This window comes from Panicum virgatum, chromosome 5N, assembly GCF_016808335.1.
Source record: "Panicum virgatum strain AP13 chromosome 5N, P.virgatum_v5, whole genome shotgun sequence".
NCBI lineage: Eukaryota > Viridiplantae > Streptophyta > Magnoliopsida > Poales > Poaceae > Panicum > Panicum virgatum.
This window is the reverse complement of record NC_053149.1, coordinates 63,325,682-63,343,371: the sequence shown is the minus strand read 5'-3', so window position 1 is coordinate 63,343,371 and position 17,690 is coordinate 63,325,682. Positions and strand designations below refer to the sequence as shown.

Here is a 17,690-nt window from a genome sequence, read left to right as displayed (position 1 = left end):
TCCCGCACCCCGGCACCCGGCCTGCAGCAGCTGTGCCCAGTTGAAATCTGATAACTCTGATGCATGTTGCTTGTCCTTGCCAAGATCCTGCTTTCTTCCAGTTTGTTTTCTCAATTTCAGTGTGTCGGTGCCGCGCATTCCCCCGTCCCCTGACACCAAAGAACCTGCATTAGTTTTAGAATGTTTCTCGTCAGTCATGAGCGATCAGCTTCAGTTCAACAATTGATCCCTTCAGATCTTTGAAAAAAAAACATTTTTTTTGAAAGATTGGAAAAAACAATTGATCCCTTCAGTTAACCAGTTAGTGCGTGGACCACGTGGTTACAGTCTGTAACTTACAGAAGACTGCAGTGACATCCGGCAGTGCCTCCGCCTACTACTCAACACGCTTGTGCGGATGCAGGCTGTGCTAAAATGGAGAGGACACCTGCCGGCATCTCGAAAACTCCAATCAAGCCAATTACGGTGACCAAAGCAAAGCATGTCCCCATCAAGAAAAAACAAAGCAGCTCCCATGCCATACTAATACTAATAACTGGAGTATACTAATACTAGTATGTGCCCTCCTGGTACATACTATAGATAGGAAAAAAGAAAGAAAAAGAAAAAGATAAGCTAGTGGAGAGAGACAAAAAAAAAAGTTAAAAAAAAATATGATCGCCCACCGTGGGGCTCGAACCCACGACCACAAGGTTAAGAGCCTTGCGCTCTACCGACTGAGATAGACGGGCTTACGATTTATCTTCTCTAGATATGTTATAACTTGTAAAACCCTGCTGACTGAGTTGTCCCATGTCCCAAAAAAACGCGTATAACAGAAATAAAACCATATTTGCCGAATTAAATGATTTCTTGATCATCATCAGCTCATCTAAAAAACAAAAATGACTGAGGAAGCAAGAAATTGAAAGCGATGAACTGGCAAAATGGAAAATAGAAAGAGCTACAAAAGATCTACTAGTACTTGCTTCACCCTTGCGCACGAAAGCACATTCCGGAAAGAATGTGATTCTGGTCAGGACAAACTAGCGCAGCCACGAAACTTTGATACGAGGAAAGAGATCACTCCAAGAATCTTAGGCCCTGTTTAGTTCCTAAATTTTTTTAAGATTTTCCGTCACATCGAATTTTTGGACACATATATGAAGCATTAAATGTAGTTTAAAAAAATAACCAATTACACAGTTTAGCTGTAAATGATGAGATGAATCTTTTGAGCCTAATTAGTCCATGATTAAATACTAATTACTAAATAAAAACGAAAGTGCTACAGTAGCAAAACCAAAAAATTTTCACCGACTAAACACGGCCTTACCCGCCTGCTGAAGTTTTCTCCACGGCATCCAGAACGAAAGGAAAAGCGTGCCTTTTGGCTGTCTCGGGCACAACACGTTACGCGCCCCGCGTGTCATTTGACTTCCAAACCGACGTGGCAGGTCCAAATCCCATCTTTTGTATATCCGTGTTAAGTACAGTCCGTATGCTGCGGCAAGTATCTTTACACGACGTCAAGTCGTCAACACGCCACACAGATTCGCGAGATGCAATATTAGTACGGAGCATCCGTGAGCACATGTGGCAGCGTGACGTGATGAACCAGTTACCAGTCACCATCGAGCCATCAAGGAAAGAGGAATGATCGCCCATGGCGAGCCATCAACGTGGACGGAGAGTCAAAGACGAACGACCATTCCGACTTCCTTCTTCCATGCCCGCCTTTCACCTGCCACCCATCGCGTTCAGCATCACGCACGCCCATCGGCCCCTCATCAGTGAGCGAGATCCCAGCGCATCTACTCCAGACCCAACTGTCCGCCACCCACGCGAGAGCAGCCGGCTCCCCAAACCCAAGTGCTATCATCTATCCCGTGCGGGCGGCGCCCGGCGCCCCACGCCACCCGAACCAGCAGACCAAAACGCCAAATCCCGGTCAGCGCCGTGGCGGCGCGCGAGTGCGCGACCGAACCCACGCCTCAAAAGCACAAGATTTCCCAAGTCCAACGCCCCGAAACCACCCCCCCACCCGCACCAGCCATAGCCAGCACTGAGCCAACCCCACGGTCCATCCGAGAGCGGTCGAGTCGAGCCCCGAGCGGCCGAGCCCGCACGGCGCACGCGGAGCCCCGCTTAAGCGCAGCGCCACCATCCCGCCGCCGCCGCCGCCGGTTCCCTTAGTTTCTCGCGCTCCACGCCGCCGCGGAAGCGCGATCACGCGGGGGAAGCCCCGCCTCGAGCTCTGGGCTGCAGCTCCGAGCCGGGGCGGCGCGCGCTCACTCGTATCAGGAGGTCCCGGGCCCGGAGGCTTCGATGCAGAACCACGCGTACAGCCAGCTGGGCAGCTCCGGGGGCGGGGCGGCCGTGCCGTCGCCGCCGACGTCGCCGTGGCCGGCGTTGGGGAGGAGGGCCTCGGCGAAGGGAGGATGGTCCGCGCGGGGCGGCGCGGGTGCCGCGCGGAGGGCGGCGCGGGCGGTGCTCGCGGCGCTGCTGCGGCGGCAGGCGGTGTTCCTCTTCGCGCCGCTGCTGTACGTCGCGGCGATGCTGCTCTACATGGGCTCCATCTCGCTCGATAGCGTGCCCCGCATCATCTCGCGCCCCGCGCCCGGGTCGATGTACCGCAGCCCGCAGCTCTACGCCCGCCTCCGCGCCGACATGGACGCCGATAACGCCACCGACGCGGTAAGTGGCTCCCCCTGCACATCCGCGGCCCAGTCTATTGGACTGGGAATTATGTGTCTGATGGAAGTATTTGGTCGTTCTGGGTGATTGGCGGGTTTAACGCGTGCTCTGGTTTCCTTACTTCTGGTGTTCCGTACTTGGAACATTTGGTGACGTTTAAGATTCACTTTGTCAGCTGATCGAGCAGGGACAGTGAACTGTGCGGTCGTGGATGGTGATCGGTACATGTTCAGATTATTTTAGTGACGTCTGATTTGGTCGAAGTTTTGGGTTATCTTCTAGTTGTTAGAGAATGGCAGTATACTCATAGAAATATGTGTGGTGTACCGATTTTATATTTAGTGAGCTAGTTCGTGCATGTGTGTAGCGAATGGCAGGGCCAACTGATGGCGTTTCACCAGTTAATACCTGCTTCAGCTTGTGGGGGTCATGGAATATTATTCAGTCAGCAGACAATGGTTGGTCTGGTCAGAATCAGATAGGTGGATTTGGGGGAATTTCGTCAGATCAACTTGTGTCACTGTTAATGTAGGAGGGGTGTTCACATATTGCCTAGTGAGTATCTGTTCTTCAAATCGTAGGATATGTATTTTTTTTTCTGTTTACATGTTACTTGAGTGGAGTTTGTGCAGTGCATCTTATTTGCATTTTATTAGCCCGTCCTTTTTTTCAAGTTATAACACCCTCAATGCATGACTTTGTTCTCAATGAATTGACAACTTCATTCACTTGAAAACAGAACAAGTTTTCTGAGATGACATCTTCATTCACTTGAAAACAGAACATGGTATCTTAGGATAACTCATAACTCTGTGATAGACATAGACTAATTTCCCAGTGCTCAAGGGGAATTCCCTATGTCTATAGCAGGTAATAGCATATGCATCTTCCTGGCCTGTTATATCAAAATACTTTTGCGCCTAACTCTCTCGGTAAGATGGTATACGTGCAATCTACATGCAGAGTGTACAATATATATCATTGTGTCTGCCCTTGTTGAATAGTTTAGTGTTGTGGTACTGGTGTTTTACTATCTGTTTGATTTGTTTTCATTACATTTCTGGTGTTACAATGTAGTATACTAGAATTACACAATCATATTCTACATGGTAGAAAATTTTTGTTTGCTCTATTGGTTGAAACATACCATTTAAGTTATCATGTCCCTATTTGCATGGGTTTGTCTTAACTGTTAAAACACCAGTAAAGATTGGGATATCTCTGAGGAGGTAGCTTTGGATAGGAGCGCTTGGAGACTAGCTATCAACGTGCCTGAACCGTGACCTTTGTGTCTTTTGGGTTTCATCTTTAGCCTACCCCAACTCGCTTGGGACAAAAGGCTATGTTGTTGTTGTTGTTGTTGTTGTTGTTGTTGTTGTTGTTGTTGTTGTTGTCGTCGTCGTCGTCGTCGTCGTCGTCTTAACTGTTAAGTTCAGTTATTCATATTTGTCTGCGTGGTTCGTTCATAGTGATGTCCCTAACTTTTTGTAGCTAGCAACTGTATGGCGGCATGCTTACAAAGGTGGTATTTGGAGACCTTGCATAAGCAATAACACCAATGGTATGCTATCTGTATTTTTTACAAAGTTGTGAATGCTTGTCGATATTTCTTATTTCAAATGGTAGTTTAGTACTACTATCTATGGCTTCGATTCTGAAAGAAGCTAACATGTTCCATTCCATTTCAAAGTTTTCTGATTTGTGGTACCCTTATTTTATTTCATGATGACCCAATTTGACAGATGTTCTGTGTATTGCGAAGCGCCGAAGGGCATATGCATATGACACCTTTTACTGGCTTAGTTGCAGGCTTTATGGTTCCTAAAATTTCTTTTGACAAATAAGTGACCATTGTCAGCTCTAACTTCTGTATTACTAGTAGACATGGGCATTCCGGTCTAGGAACAGCCTGATGCCCAGGTTTCAATTTCCTATCCTGTAATCTTGAGCTTGGATTGGCCTTTGCGTAGTTAATGATATGTAATCTTTTACACGTCGAATCATATTTCTTATTAAAAAGTAGAAGGATCGAATATTATCTAAAGTATATACCTTCATCAATATGCCGGGCTCTTTTGGGATTTGGGTAGCCTATTTCCGATTCCAGACTGGGTTGTTGCGTGACCTGATGTTGTGTAGCCCAGGTTCTTGAGCATTTTGCTTATAATAAATCATTTTAGGAGTAAGTACACATAATGCCAGTGAGCTGGTGATAGGTGCGTTTGAACTTTGGTTTGCAATATGTTGCAGTTTGTAAATTTGACATGTTTACTTTGCCTTTACGCACCACTCTATTTTGTGTACTTTAGGTTGCCACTTTTGTGTAATTGCATTTTTATCTTGAGGGAAGTATGCAATGATTTTTTATTAATTATGCTAGGTTTGCCTGAATCAAATGGCTACATTTACATTGAGGCAAATGGCGGTTTGAATCAACAGCGAACATCGGTATTTACCTTCCATCAGTGGTTCTTCAACACTATTACCACTCTGTGGTTCACGCTGTAATGTTTGCTGAATTCCTTCATTTTTTTGAACTTTCAATTTATTTTTCAGATCTGCAATGCGGTTGCTGTTGCTGGCTTTCTAAATGCAACTCTTGTAATCCCAAACTTCCACTATCACAGCATTTGGAGGGATCCTAGGTCTCTCTCGTTCCAATTTTTATGTGTGCTTTTATTATCTCTATATATTCTTCATTGCATCAAGACCTTTGGTTAGTCTTGAATTTATCATCAAACAAGTCTATGTACTATTGTTACATCCTGCATCTTAGGTATTTTCCTAAAAAGTCAGAATTCAACTGCACTAACACCAATCGTAGCAACTCAATGACTAAAATCTCTAACTAATGTCACATTTTTTTTGCGTGTACTACACACAAGTAAAGTTATTTACATTTTTTTGTACAGCAAGTTTAGTGAGATTTATGATGAGGATCACTTTATCCAACGTTTAAAAAATGATGTCCGGGTGGTTGATAAGGTGCCTGAGTTCATAATGGAGAGGTTTGGTCACAATTTGAGCAATGCATTTAATTTCAAGATAAAGGCTTGGTCTCCTATCCAGTTCTACGAAGATGTTGTTCTCCCCAAGTTGGTTGAAGAAAGGTGAGTTGAAACAAATGATGATTGCAGTTCTGAAGAACATCTGGTATTTTGTGATATTACTGAGTAATATTTACTTATGAGCTTTGAATTTGTTTCTGAATTTCAGGCTCATAAGGATATCACCTTTTGCAAATCGGCTGTCGTTTGATGCCCCTCCGGCTGTTCAACGTCTCAGATGTCTAGCAAATTTTGAAGCCTTAAAATTTTCTAAACCAATCACAGCTATATCTAACACCTTAGTTTCTCGAATGAGAAAAAAAAGTGCTGAAAACAATGGGAAATATGTAGCAGTGCATCTCCGCTTTGAAGAGGTTAGTTTTCTATCCAATATTTATTCTCAGTTTGTTCCTGAACAACAAAACATCCCAAGGTTGTTGAATAACCACCAGGATTTTTCAGAGCTGCTAGGTCCCAGATCTCTGGTTTTCAGAATTATAGCAAACAAACAAGTTCACTTTTCTGTTTGTTTTCCTCTTCTGTTGATATGCACATGGTGATTAGAGTATTAGACAGGAGAATTCTCAGCAATTGATAGTGCCTTTTCAGGATATGGTTGCTTTCTCTTGTTGTGTATTTGATGGAGGTGACAATGAGAAGAAGGAATTGGATGCAGCCAGAGAAAAAGGTTGGAGAGGGAAGTTTACAAGGCCAGGACGCGTAATAAGGCCTGGAGCAATCAGGATGAATGGGAAATGTCCACTGACACCTTTGGAGGTATGTCTGTATTTAAAAGATGGTGTTTCTGCTTAGAAAGAAGCCTCAGGAATTCTACCATCGATCAAATACAACAGTCATTGCTGTAAATATGTCCTGAACCATTATATGCTTATGCTATATGATGCTTAGGTTGGATTAATGCTGCGTGGAATGGGTTTCAGCAATAATACTGCGATATATTTGGCTTCTGGAAGGATATATAAAGCAGAAAAGAACATGGCTCCTCTCCTTGAAATGTTCCCTCTCTTACAGACAAAAGAGACATTAGCATCGGATGAAGAACTTGCTCCATTCAAGGTATGTAGGATGGTTGTAATTTTTCTTATTTCCTGTCTTTTTAGGTATGTGCTCTTTAAGATAGCTCTTGTCTGCAGAACTTCTCGTCAAGGACGGCAGCTATTGATTACAGTGTCTGTGTTCATAGTGAGGTTTTTGTGACTACCCAAGGCGGCAATTTTCCTCATTTTCTTATTGGCCATAGGAGATACTTATATGGCGGCCATGCCAAAACGATCAAGCCTGATAAAAGAAGATTGGCCATACTCTTTGACAGTCCACGTATTGGGTATGTCGTTTCTGTCATTTATTATATACGTTTGATTGTCTTTTTTATGCCCTTATATTCTTCACTTTTAAACATATATTGATGCCCTTATATTCTTCACTTTTAAACATATATTTTTCATCTTGTTCAAGTTCTGATTTGGTTTGTGCAGGTGGAAGTCACTGAAACGACAATTGTTCAATATGAGAGCACATAGCGATGCCAAGGGCATTGAGATAAAAAGAGCAAATGAATCTGTGTACACCTTTCCATGCCCTGATTGCATGTGCCGTTCAAACAAATCAGAACACTCCAAATCCATCCAGGCCAGATAGCATCTAATAGTTGTATCTTGACATGATTGACTGAACCAAGCTGTTCTTGGTGTCATGGCATCCTTGATTCCTTATTTTTTGCATGCCATCTGGTGGTGTGATGTTCCATATCCTCCAAGCATCCCTACTGAACCCTTGATCATCCATTCCGTCCTCCCTGGTGGCTTCTTGCTTGTATAGCCTTGAGCGACTGAGATATATCAAATTCTTTTTATCTAATCCCTGGTGCTAACAATACACACTGATTCATTTCTACAATAGATGTATGTAACAATGTCTAGGGCTATGTTAACAACTTAGTGCTAAACCACTCAGTGCAGTAGTAGTTCCCTTGTACAATGCTTAGGTGGGAAGCAATTGTCATACACAATTTTGTAGCAAATACGATATTGTTCCTTTTGGTTAAATTTATTGACCATTTCTCAGAATTCAGCTCGTCTCTTTGCTGTATCTTTCTAGTGTATTTTTTGCGGTAACTTGGTTGGACACTAAGTAATTGCTACCAGTTTAAAGATGGAAACAGACTAAAGGTAAACTGTACTAGATTCTAATTCTTGGTGTTCCCACTCGAGAAGCAAGCAGGATGTCCTTAGTGATTGCATTGTGCCCATGTTGCCCCTAGAGCAGCAAGCAGGATCTGTATAGTGGCTGCATTGCTTCTGAGGATAAGGGATTGTCTGAATGATTAAGCATATCATGGCAAAGGTATTGCGTTCCTCTTCACTTCTTTGTGCTTGGTGGACGGTGGTTGAGTTAATTGTGTGGAGAGACAAACCTTTTCACTGTAATGATCTCAAGCAGGTTTTACGATCGTGGCGGGTCTTCGACTCTTCACATTTGCGTCATCCAGTACTTGGAAAGGAAGTTGGTCCATTCTTTGGCAGGTGCTTTTGCTACTGATATCAATGACAATTGCCCATGTTTTTTGCTTGTTTTTTTCTTGCGCTGATCCATTTTTTGGCAGGTGATTTTGCTACTGATAATATCTCTCAAACCGAGCTCGATGTTACGGTCATCCCAGAGCTGCAGACCCTGGAAAACCAGCTCGCAGGAGGAAAGGCTGGGGGTTCCTGCTTTTTTGGACTCAAGTTTCACCCTCTAAAAGTAACCCTGCTCTAGCTTACTCACTGCCATGTTACTGTTCACGTGCCCCATTTGAACCCTAGGGCATGGCAAGGGTTCCGTCTCCTGGACATGCACGCCAGAACAAACATACTCCCTCTGTTCCTTTTAACTGTCGTCGTCGGTGTATGTGTCACAAGTTTGACTCGATTTGTAGAAAAAATATGCAACATTTGTATCTCCAAATAAATTTGTTAAAAACTAGATTAAAAGATTTATCTAATCATATTAATTATGTATCATAAATGTTAATATATTTTTATATAAAATTAATCAAATTTTTTTCTCGGGAAACGAAAGTGACAATTATTTAGGGACGGAGGGAGATATCAAGGAGAACGTCAGAAATTCCTAGATAGATGGGATCAAAGCATTATTTTCTAGGTAAATGGGATATGGGGTCCCCAGGCTTTAAGCTGGGTTCATTCTATGTAGTAGTGACATTTTGCCTTTTAGGTTGTACTCCCTCCGTTCTTTTTTATATGATACTGTTGATTTTTTTTCCAATTTTGATCAACATTATTTAATTAATCAGTTAGTTAGTTAAATAAAGTGAAATGAGTACATTTATATCTATTATCAAGAGTCTCTTGAATCTAATTTGAAGATTTGGTTATTTGCATAAATATTTGTAGAAAAAACAGATTTGGCTATTTGCATAAATATTTATAGAAAAGACGAATAGTCAAATGAAGAAAAAAATCAATAATGTCATATATATATGTATATATATATATGTATATATATATGTATATATATATATGTATATATATATATGTATATATATATATATATATATATATATATAAGAAGAGGAGAGAAGACACCGAGCCTAATACCCAGAGCGCATCCGCCACTCCACTCCACCTAATTAGTAGCCATCTCATTCCCATTGTAATATAGAAATAAGGGAGAAGCTGTAATCGCCCTCCGCCTGTAAGGTAATCCAAGGTTGTGTAAGTGCTTGGGGTACCCCGAAAGGGAAAGCCGTATGTAAGTTTGCTTTGTGGAAATGGATTAAGCTTACTGTGAATTTCCCTGCTTTCCTTTGAGCTCGTGCACACGGGTTGATGTCTTTACGCTAGGGACCCTAGAGGAGAAACCTCTGCGTTGAGTTGCTCTCGTTTAGCCCATGGAGAGGCGTCTGAGAGAGCCTGTGTCCGCAGAGAAGTGTTCCCTTCGGGTGGAACTGCCTGGGGAGACGGTAGAGCCTGAGTCTTGTGTACGCGTGGCCGGGGTTAGTTCGGGAGAAGACCGGGTAGGCCTGGTTCTGAAGCAAGCTAGCGATGCATGCGGTGAGTACCGAGTAGGATTTACACAAGCATAAGACACTCCACCGGCTGAAATTTTGGTTTCGCCAACCTGCCAAGATCCTGAGAATCACGCATTACCCATACCCTGCATATTCATTAATCACGCTCAAATAATCACGCACTCACAAGAGGTCGCTATCATCCAATAGTTGCTACTTGAATTTTAGCTGTGAAATATTACCCTGCTAATCACCCGCATAATAATTACGCACTCGTCCACCATCCACGAAGGTCGCTATCGTTGAATAGCATCACACACCCATACTGCATCCACTCATTGTAATCAGGTGCCACATATTTTGCATAATCGCAAGAAGTGCTCTGCATAGTGCAAAGAATAGTAAGTGAATTTGGGTGCCTGAGCCACTCAGTTGAAGTGCTCGTGCGCTATTCATATTCCGAATTTGAATAGTACCTGATATTTTGAATAGTGCCACGAATTTGAATAGTAACTGCTGAATTTGAATAGTGTCGTGAATAGTAACTCGTGATTTTGAATTTGAAATTTAAATTTTCGAATTTTTTTGCTAGTCCCGCCCGGTTCCCCTTGTGCTGGTATATATATATATATATATAAGAACGGAGGGAGTATCAGCGAATCTAAGGATGATATAATAGCGTTGCATTGCATAGTACTGGTACCCCCGGCTTTAGAGCCTAGAATGACGACTCGGTGAGCGCCAATTTGTCCAAGAGAACCAACCAAGGCACACGTGACGCGACCAACATATCATGGTACGAACTTTGCAAAAGCGCCTGGCGGGACGCGAGCTGGCGTCGCTGCTATAGTCCAAGGCACCTACTCACCCACGCCATTAATTCTTTTTTTTGTTTTTTTGAAAGAGCACATTCAGACACAGATGAAACTGTAGAAAAGTCTTAAAACACGCCTACCGGACAACACACACCCACACATACACACCAGCCCGGTCCCCTCTGGGGAAATACCCCCGTGCGACACCGGGGTTGCTCCCGACGGGAATCGAACCCCGGTGGGCGCGGGCTGGCCACCGCCAGCGCTCACCACCGAGCTATCAGCTCGTTCGCCACGCCATTAATTCTCGCCGCTCCAGTCTCCACACAAAGGTCACCCCATTCATACAGCAAAGAAAACCGCAAGCAAGCTAAAACAGAAACCCACCGAACAGGAAAGGTGGGGAGGAAAGAAAACACCAAAATATTCCCCTCTCATCAGGGCAGGCAACCGCAGCCGTCCCCCGTCCCTCTCCTCCCGTCGTCATCTATCTCACACTCACTCCCCACTCTTACCACTGCTCCTCCACTGGCGAGATGGGGCGAGGCTCGGGCGCCGCTCCCGTCTCGCCGGGCTTCGCGCTCGAGGTCGCGGTGCTGGCGCTGCTCGCGGCGGCGGCGGCGCTGCCTTCCCCGGCGGCCGGGGTCAACGTGACGGCCGTGCTCTTGGCGTTCCCCAACTTCGCCGACTTCGCGCGCCTGCTGGCGTCCACCCCTGTGGCCGGGGAACTGGCCGGGAGGTCGTCGCTGACGCTGCTGGCCGTGCCGAATGCCAACCTGCCGCAGTCGCCCTCGGCGTTCGCGGCCGGCGCCGGCGCCGACATCGCCGACGTGCTGCGGTACCACGTCCTGCTCGAGTACCTCTCCCCGTCCGACCTCGCTCGCCTCCCCGCGTCCGGGAAGCTCGTGACGACGCTGTTCCAGACCACGGGCCGCGCTCCCTCCGACCTCGGCGCCGTCAACCTCACCGCGGGGGCAAACTCCACCGTCGTGGTCCGCTCGCCGGCGCCGTCCCCGGGGTCGAACGCCACCGTCCTCGGCGCCGTGACCGCGGTGCCGTACAACCTCAGCGTGCTCGCGGTGGGTGGCCTCATCGTCCCCTCCGGATTCGACCTCGCAGCCTCCGAGAGCCGTCCGGCCCCGCCGGTGAACATCACCCGGGTCCTCACCGACGCGCGGGGATTCAACGTGGCGGCCTCCATGCTGCAGGCTTCCGGTGTGGCGAGCGAGTTTGAGGCCGACGAGCACGGCGCTGGCATCACAGTCTTCGTCCCCACCGACGACGCCTTTGCCGGCCTCCCCGCCACCGACCGCCTCCAGTCCCTCCCCGCGGAGCGCAAGGTCGTTGTGCTCCGCTTCCACGTCCTGCACTCCTACTACCCGCTCGGCTCCCTCGAGTCCATCGTGAACCCCGTCCAGCCCACGCTCGCGACTGAGTACACCGAGGCTGGCCGCTTCACCCTAAACATAACCCGTGTCAATGGCTCCATTGCCATTGACACCGGCGTCGTGCAGGCATCCATCACCCGAACAGTGTTCGACCAAAACCCTGTCTCAGTCTTCGCCGTCTCCAAGGTTTTACTGCCCAAGGAAATGTTCAGCCGGGGGGATTCTGACAGCACTACCATGGCACCACCTTCAGCCGCAATGGCACCCGGTGACGCCGGGAATGAACAGACACCACCGACAAGGTTTTCATCCCCGCCTGACCTGCACGGCGAGGATAGTGAGTCGTCAGCTGCTTTGACGACAGCAAAGGGGGCTTCTTGGTGGTGTATAGGATTGATGTATCTACAGCTGCATCTGTTACTCTCTCTGGTATGAGATCCAGGTGTGCTTGTTGCTTGTTTCATTGTCCTCAGTTTTTGTTCTTCTTACTGTCTAGAACGTCTACACCGGAAAATGGATGGGTTGGGGAGAGAATTCCGTAGCTGCAAAGTAGCAAACAGATTAGTTGCTTCACTTGATTATTCCCTTTTCTTTTCCTTTTGTCGTGTTGCAAAAGGGAAATAATATCATGTGTAGAAATCTATGCAGTCATTCTGTTCCACAAGGAAATAGTATTTTCTATTGAGCGTTATCTCTTTTTGCTTGGGTTTGAAACTTTGAACTCAGCTTTGGAGGTTCAAATGGAGCGGCATTGTGGGGAATTTAGCATCTAGATTCGATCTGAGCGAGTGAATTTAATAAAACTGGACTGAGGAGATATACCACTATCATGTTGATAGGTGGTTGTGGTGTCTCCTGCTCTGCCCAGGCTGAGGGTTTCATGATCTCACTGTGTCATTGTGGTATGAAAACTCATGATAGAACGAAGGTACTCTACCATGTTAGATCAGTTTGACTCTAGTGGTAGAACTGAGGTCTCATGAATGACAAGTGGATTTACTGTATCTCACCTCAAGATCAAGTACCTTGTTTGCCTTTGTTATTACTGGTTTGAGTTGTATAGTAGAATGTCATATATTTAGCAGCACGTTCCTCATGTTGAAAAAACATTTTTTCTTTCTTTTTTGGAGATTATAGACATTAAGTGGCTGAGCATAAAATATCCATTAGGCCGTAGTACCAACCAAATGACTTTAGTACACACAGAGGGATTGCATACCAGAATGAGAATTACTTGTTGATATGTCGTCCCTACATGTAGTTCTTATGCTGATATTCCTGGAATTCTATGGTGCTGCAGTGTTCAGCATGAGCAGTTGTTTTCTTTGCAGGACCACTACCTATGCATGATAATTCGTTTGTAGTTTCCCTGGAGAGGTGGCCCATGTTTTAGTTGATTAGTTACCAGGCCTGTTCCGTCATGTGCAGCTCATGCGTACTTTGCAGGAGTCATGACCTCAATGGGACCCATGGAATTATTACCCCGAGATAAGCAGATGTTGGTGATGCCTATGATAGCTGACCACATTTGGTTCGTTCTTTGCAAACATGGGCCTGATCAATCAAGCATTGCGGCATAATGAGATATGTTGTATAAATGCCTTTAAAATAGTTGAAAACTGACTAAAACCTGACATCTGTAGCCAAAATCCCAAAAATATAGCTTCTTTACTCAAGCTAATATTACGAAATCTTTTGGATCATTTGATAAATTAATCTATTCAGTGAGTGCACACCCTCTTTGCCACTCATAAAGGAGAGCAGAATAGCTAGCAGCCCTTTTCTGAGGTATTGGGATCACGTGATCCATTTAAGTGTTCACAATGAACAGTAGATTTTGGTTGGTTTTAACCGAAGAAATAAAATGTGGCACCTCTTTGAGGCATGCAGAAAAAATAGCACTGGGGTCTTTGGGTCATCTAGGGTGTGTTCGGGAGCTTTTAAGGCTTATTCATGTCAATGGTAGGTATGAATATATGATGAACAAGTGACAGATAATAACTGGCTTATGTCGGGGCTGCTCATTCAGAGAGCCTGTTTAGTTACCAAAAATTTTCACCCAAAAAATTTCACCTCTCCTTTGAACACATGTATGAAGCACTAAATATAATTAAATAACAAAACTAATTACACAGTTTGGATGTACACGACAAGGCGAATTTTTTAAGCCTAATTAGTGCATGATTAGCCATAAGTGCTACAGTAACCCACATGTGCTAATAATGCGGTCAAAGGCCTCAAAAGATTCGTCTCGCGGTTTTCAAGTGAGTTCTGAAATTAGTTTTTAAATTAGTGTTCGAAAAACCGTCCTGACGTCTGGTCAAATATTGACGTGACACTCAAAATTTTTTACGTTTGGGAACTAAACGCCCCCAGAGCCTGCAGAAACGAAAAAGGTCTACGCAAGAACTGTTTGTTGCATTTGCATCTATGGCCCTGCTTAGTTCCCACCCTGTAAACGCAAAAACGCAAAATTTTGCGAATGAATCTTGCTAATTTGAAGTACTAAATGAAGTCTATTTACAAAACTTTTTGCATGGTTGGGCTGTAAATCGCGAGACGAATCTAATAAGGCTATTTAATCCATGATTTGCAACAGTGATGCTACAGTACTGTCGGTACCCTGTAATTGGGGTACCCACTCCTACTGTGCCAAGACTCGCGTAGTTATCTGTAACTACGCCCTAAGGAGCTGAGCAGCCGGACCCCTGGGGTCCGACTCCATCTCACCAGACCAACGGTCCCGGACCCGCTTCCCGCTCGGGGACGGGTTCGGTGTCACCATGTGTCCTAGAGGTGGAAATGCTCAGTACCTGTGGCCGCGGACCCGGACCCCCGCAGGTGGGTCCGGGACCTCCACGTGACATCCGGACTCCCGCAGATGGGTCCAGGACCTCCACGTGCCATCCGGACTCCCGCAGATGGGTCCGGGGCCTCCGCGTGCCTATCCGGACCCCCGTGAGCTCTCGGCTCGGCTAGCTGATCGGGAGGGGTCCGGAGCCGCCACATGTCATGCAAACGCGGGCGCGGGCGCAAGCCTTCCGCTGGAAGCTCCCTCCCCCACCCGCATTAAGTGCGAGTGGTCGAGGCAGGCTCTGCTGCCTCTGGGCACGGGGCAGCTTTTGTCAGTCCACACTGTGGATCGCCAGTTACCGAGGCGGCTCGTCAGTTACCAAGGCAAGCATTAAAGACTCAGCGCCGTGCGCATGGGCGACGAGTCATGATGACCAGCTACTGACTGGAGCAACAGTGCACGCTGCTACAGTTGACTGAGTCAGTAGTTCGGCGTTTCATCATGACCTCGACGCGCGGCTGCAGAGGCTAGACTCTACTCTGACAGGACAGCTCAAGACCATCCCTGGTCAGAAGCTACGCACAGAAGCCGACGACAAGATCCCCGAATCTGAGGCATTGAAGGCCAAAATGTAGTTTATAATACATCGCCGGGTCCACATGTCGGGGCCCCGTTCAGTGTACGTGCTCCCCTTGGACATATAAAAGGGGGAGCACGCCCTCCTTCTAGGGGGATCTGGGACAGAGATCTCAGACAGACTCTAGGTTCTCCGGACACACAAGCTCCCGAATCCTCTCTCACTCTCGTGGGAAGACAATACAACACACAGTGGACGTAGGGTATTACGCTTCGGCGGCCCGAACCACTCTAAATCTTGCTGTGTTCATCATGCTCTTGAGTAAGATCCATCTGGGACTAGCTAACCCCCGAGTACACTCCCTCTGGGCTAGGGCGGGTGCCTTCCGCCACCCGGCCGTGGTTTGCAGCACCACCACAAGTACCATCTGCTAATTATTAATTAATCATGGATTGATTAGCATCATTAGATTCGTCTCGCGATTTACAACCCATCTGTGCAAAAAGTTTTGTAAATAGACTTCATTTAGTACTTCAAATTGGCAAGATTTTCACGCAAATTTTTTTTGCATTTACATATAAAACGAACTAAACAGGGCCTATGTCATTCACACTCATAGGTCTTATCAGAAAGGGCTGCCTTACTGCAGCACGCTGTTAAGACCACCATTGTCATCTACTGCATGCACTGCACTGTACTGTTCTGCACTGCTCTTGTCAACTATTGTGGTACAGACTACTGTTCAAATGTAAATGATCTTTGTTAATACTGAAAAAGGAACTGGAATTTACCACTTGTTTTTTTCAGTATTTACAGCTTCAGAATCTGACCATTTTCCCCATGTCTCTGTTGTAAGGCCTAGTCTCTCAATCTGTTGTTATTAATGCCAGATCATCTGCTTTACGATATGCACATTGCACCATTTTGCATATGACATTAGTCTAGAATGTGAGCAAGGTCAATCTCCTGGAGATGAGAGTATGATACTAACACAGTACCTTTCCTTTATAAAGTATTTACCGGATTAGCTAGTATACAAGGATCTCAGTTAAAGGAGGCTAAATTTTGCTTTAACATTTCTGTAAAATTGTATTTTCAAAGGACTTGGAAGATGTGAAAGGAGACATGCCACATGCTAAAAAATCTTGGGTAAAGCAAAAGACTGGAGCAACGACTTCAAGCGATCCAAACTGGTAGGACATGTTTGATGTCAGTGGAGACTTTTTGTTCGATGCAGCTGTGGTAGTTAGCCTGTGGCTTTGTGATCACATGTTAGCTCTTCATGTATATTATTGTACTTTCTGTTTTATGATATTATTAGCTAGGTAAAAGGTAAAAATAAAGAGGTACTAGTGAAGTAAATAGCCATATGCTGCAATAACATGGGTAGCACTACCAGCTAGCTTCAGAGATTTTAGTTAATCTTGCGGGGTCCGGGTCCGCGGACACAGGTGCTGAGCATTCCCACCTTTGAGACACGTGGTGACACCGGACTCGTTCCCGAGCGGGAAGCGGGTCCGGGACCGTTGGTTCGGTGAGATGGAGTCAAGGACGATGCCCAGGACAACTGCCACGACCGGCGCCATACCCCACAGTGTACTTCCTACAGTGCTCGAACACTACACCCCCCGCGATTCGGGGAGAAGACGACGACTTCCACGATCCCCTGTGCATGTACACCGTCCCTCCTTGTGCCTATAAAAGGGGGGTCGGCCCACCTTTCGGTAGGACACAACGCTCAGCACTACTAGCAAAGCACATACGCCCCTCGAACTCCGATATTGGCACTCGTCTCAATCAACTCCCCCTCTAGCAGAGACTTGGGAGCTTCCCTCCCTCTCTCGCCTCGCTTGTACCCCCTACTACAGGCACTCCGGTGCAGGACAGTACAGTGCTCTTACACACCCTTTTGCTGGACGTACGGCCCCACGGCCGGAACCAGGATAAACCCGTGCGTTACTGTGTTGCCTCTTGCATCAATATCTGGGACGAGGAACACACAACATCATCACTGGTTGGGTCCGGACCGCCGGGTCAGGATGCCGACAATTCTGCTGTTAATCTATATCTAGCAGACTAGCACCATCAGTGGTAGTTTGTACTTTATACACAGCTTGGTCTAGAAAGAATTTGTTGCATGATTAGTTCCGCAGGCAATTATGCTATGTTCTGGTAGGAGACAGATGATTATAACCATAGGCCTTGTTTAGTTCCCTTTATATGTAAACGCAAAATTTTTTTGCGACGGAATCTTGTTAATTTGAAGTACTAAATGAAGTTTATTTACAAATTTTTTTGCACAGATGTATTGTAAATCGCGAGACGAATCTAATGATGCTAATTAATCTATGATTAATAAA

At 45.9% G+C, this 17,690-nt stretch overlaps 2 protein-coding genes and 1 non-coding gene across 8 annotated transcripts; 2 read left to right on the top strand and 1 right to left on the bottom strand.

The window, feature by feature from the left end:
* Positions 1-658: 658 nt before the first annotated feature.
* TRNAK-CUU lies at positions 659-731 on the bottom strand. Its single transcript has one exon. It is a non-coding gene; the product is annotated as a tRNA-Lys (tRNA).
* Positions 732-2,021: 1,290 nt separating this feature from the next.
* LOC120673535 (protein ESMERALDA 1-like) lies at positions 2,022-8,727 on the top strand. Of its 4 annotated transcripts, none has more exons than XM_039954409.1 (13): positions 2,022-2,676; positions 4,168-4,237; positions 5,057-5,124; positions 5,233-5,321; positions 5,589-5,786; positions 5,893-6,097; positions 6,333-6,500; positions 6,633-6,800; positions 6,878-7,068; positions 7,220-7,912; positions 8,010-8,087; positions 8,184-8,266; positions 8,347-8,727. In XM_039954409.1, the coding sequence occupies exons 1-10, from the start codon at positions 2,308-2,310 to the stop codon at positions 7,380-7,382; spliced, it is 1,689 nt and encodes a 562-aa protein (XP_039810343.1). In that variant the 5' UTR covers positions 2,022-2,307; the 3' UTR covers positions 7,383-7,912; positions 8,010-8,087; positions 8,184-8,266; positions 8,347-8,727. The 4 variants fall into 4 exon arrangements, with proteins under 4 accessions (XP_039810343.1, XP_039810342.1, XP_039810341.1 ...); XM_039954408.1 differs by having other exon boundaries at positions 8,005-8,087; XM_039954407.1 differs by having other exon boundaries at positions 7,220-8,087.
* Positions 8,728-10,857: 2,130 nt separating this feature from the next.
* LOC120675629 (fasciclin-like arabinogalactan protein 4) lies at positions 10,858-16,750 on the top strand. 3 transcript variants are annotated; one of them, XM_039956832.1, is made up of 2 exons: positions 10,858-12,388; positions 16,432-16,750. In XM_039956832.1, exons 1-2 carry the CDS (start codon positions 11,108-11,110, stop codon positions 16,525-16,527), a joined length of 1,377 nt encoding a protein of 458 aa, XP_039812766.1. In that variant the 5' UTR covers positions 10,858-11,107; the 3' UTR covers positions 16,528-16,750. The 3 variants fall into 3 exon arrangements, with proteins under 3 accessions (XP_039812766.1, XP_039812767.1, XP_039812768.1); XM_039956833.1 differs by lacking the exon at positions 16,432-16,750 and adding an exon at positions 13,291-13,662; XM_039956834.1 differs by having other exon boundaries at positions 10,864-12,401; positions 16,432-16,502.
* Positions 16,751-17,690: the final 940 nt, after the last annotated feature.

What these genes read in the sequence shown, in the direction of transcription:
- LOC120675629 (XM_039956832.1), top strand. Translation starts at nt 11,108, where the DNA reads ATGGGGCGAGGCTCGGGCGCCGCTCCCGTCTCGCCGGGCTTCGCGCTC. An exon ending in TGCATCTGTTACTCTCTCTG is followed by an intron (nt 12,389 to 16,431) that starts GTATGAGATCCA and finishes GTATTTTCAAAG; the next exon opens with GACTTGGAAGATGTGAAAGG.
- LOC120673535 (XM_039954409.1), top strand. Translation starts at nt 2,308, where the DNA reads ATGCAGAACCACGCGTACAGCCAGCTGGGCAGCTCCGGGGGCGGGGCG. An exon ending in CCGATAACGCCACCGACGCG is followed by an intron (nt 2,677 to 4,167) that starts GTAAGTGGCTCC and finishes AACTTTTTGTAG; the next exon opens with CTAGCAACTGTATGGCGGCA. An exon ending in AAGAACTTGCTCCATTCAAG is followed by an intron (nt 6,801 to 6,877) that starts GTATGTAGGATG and finishes TCTTGTCTGCAG; the next exon opens with AACTTCTCGTCAAGGACGGC.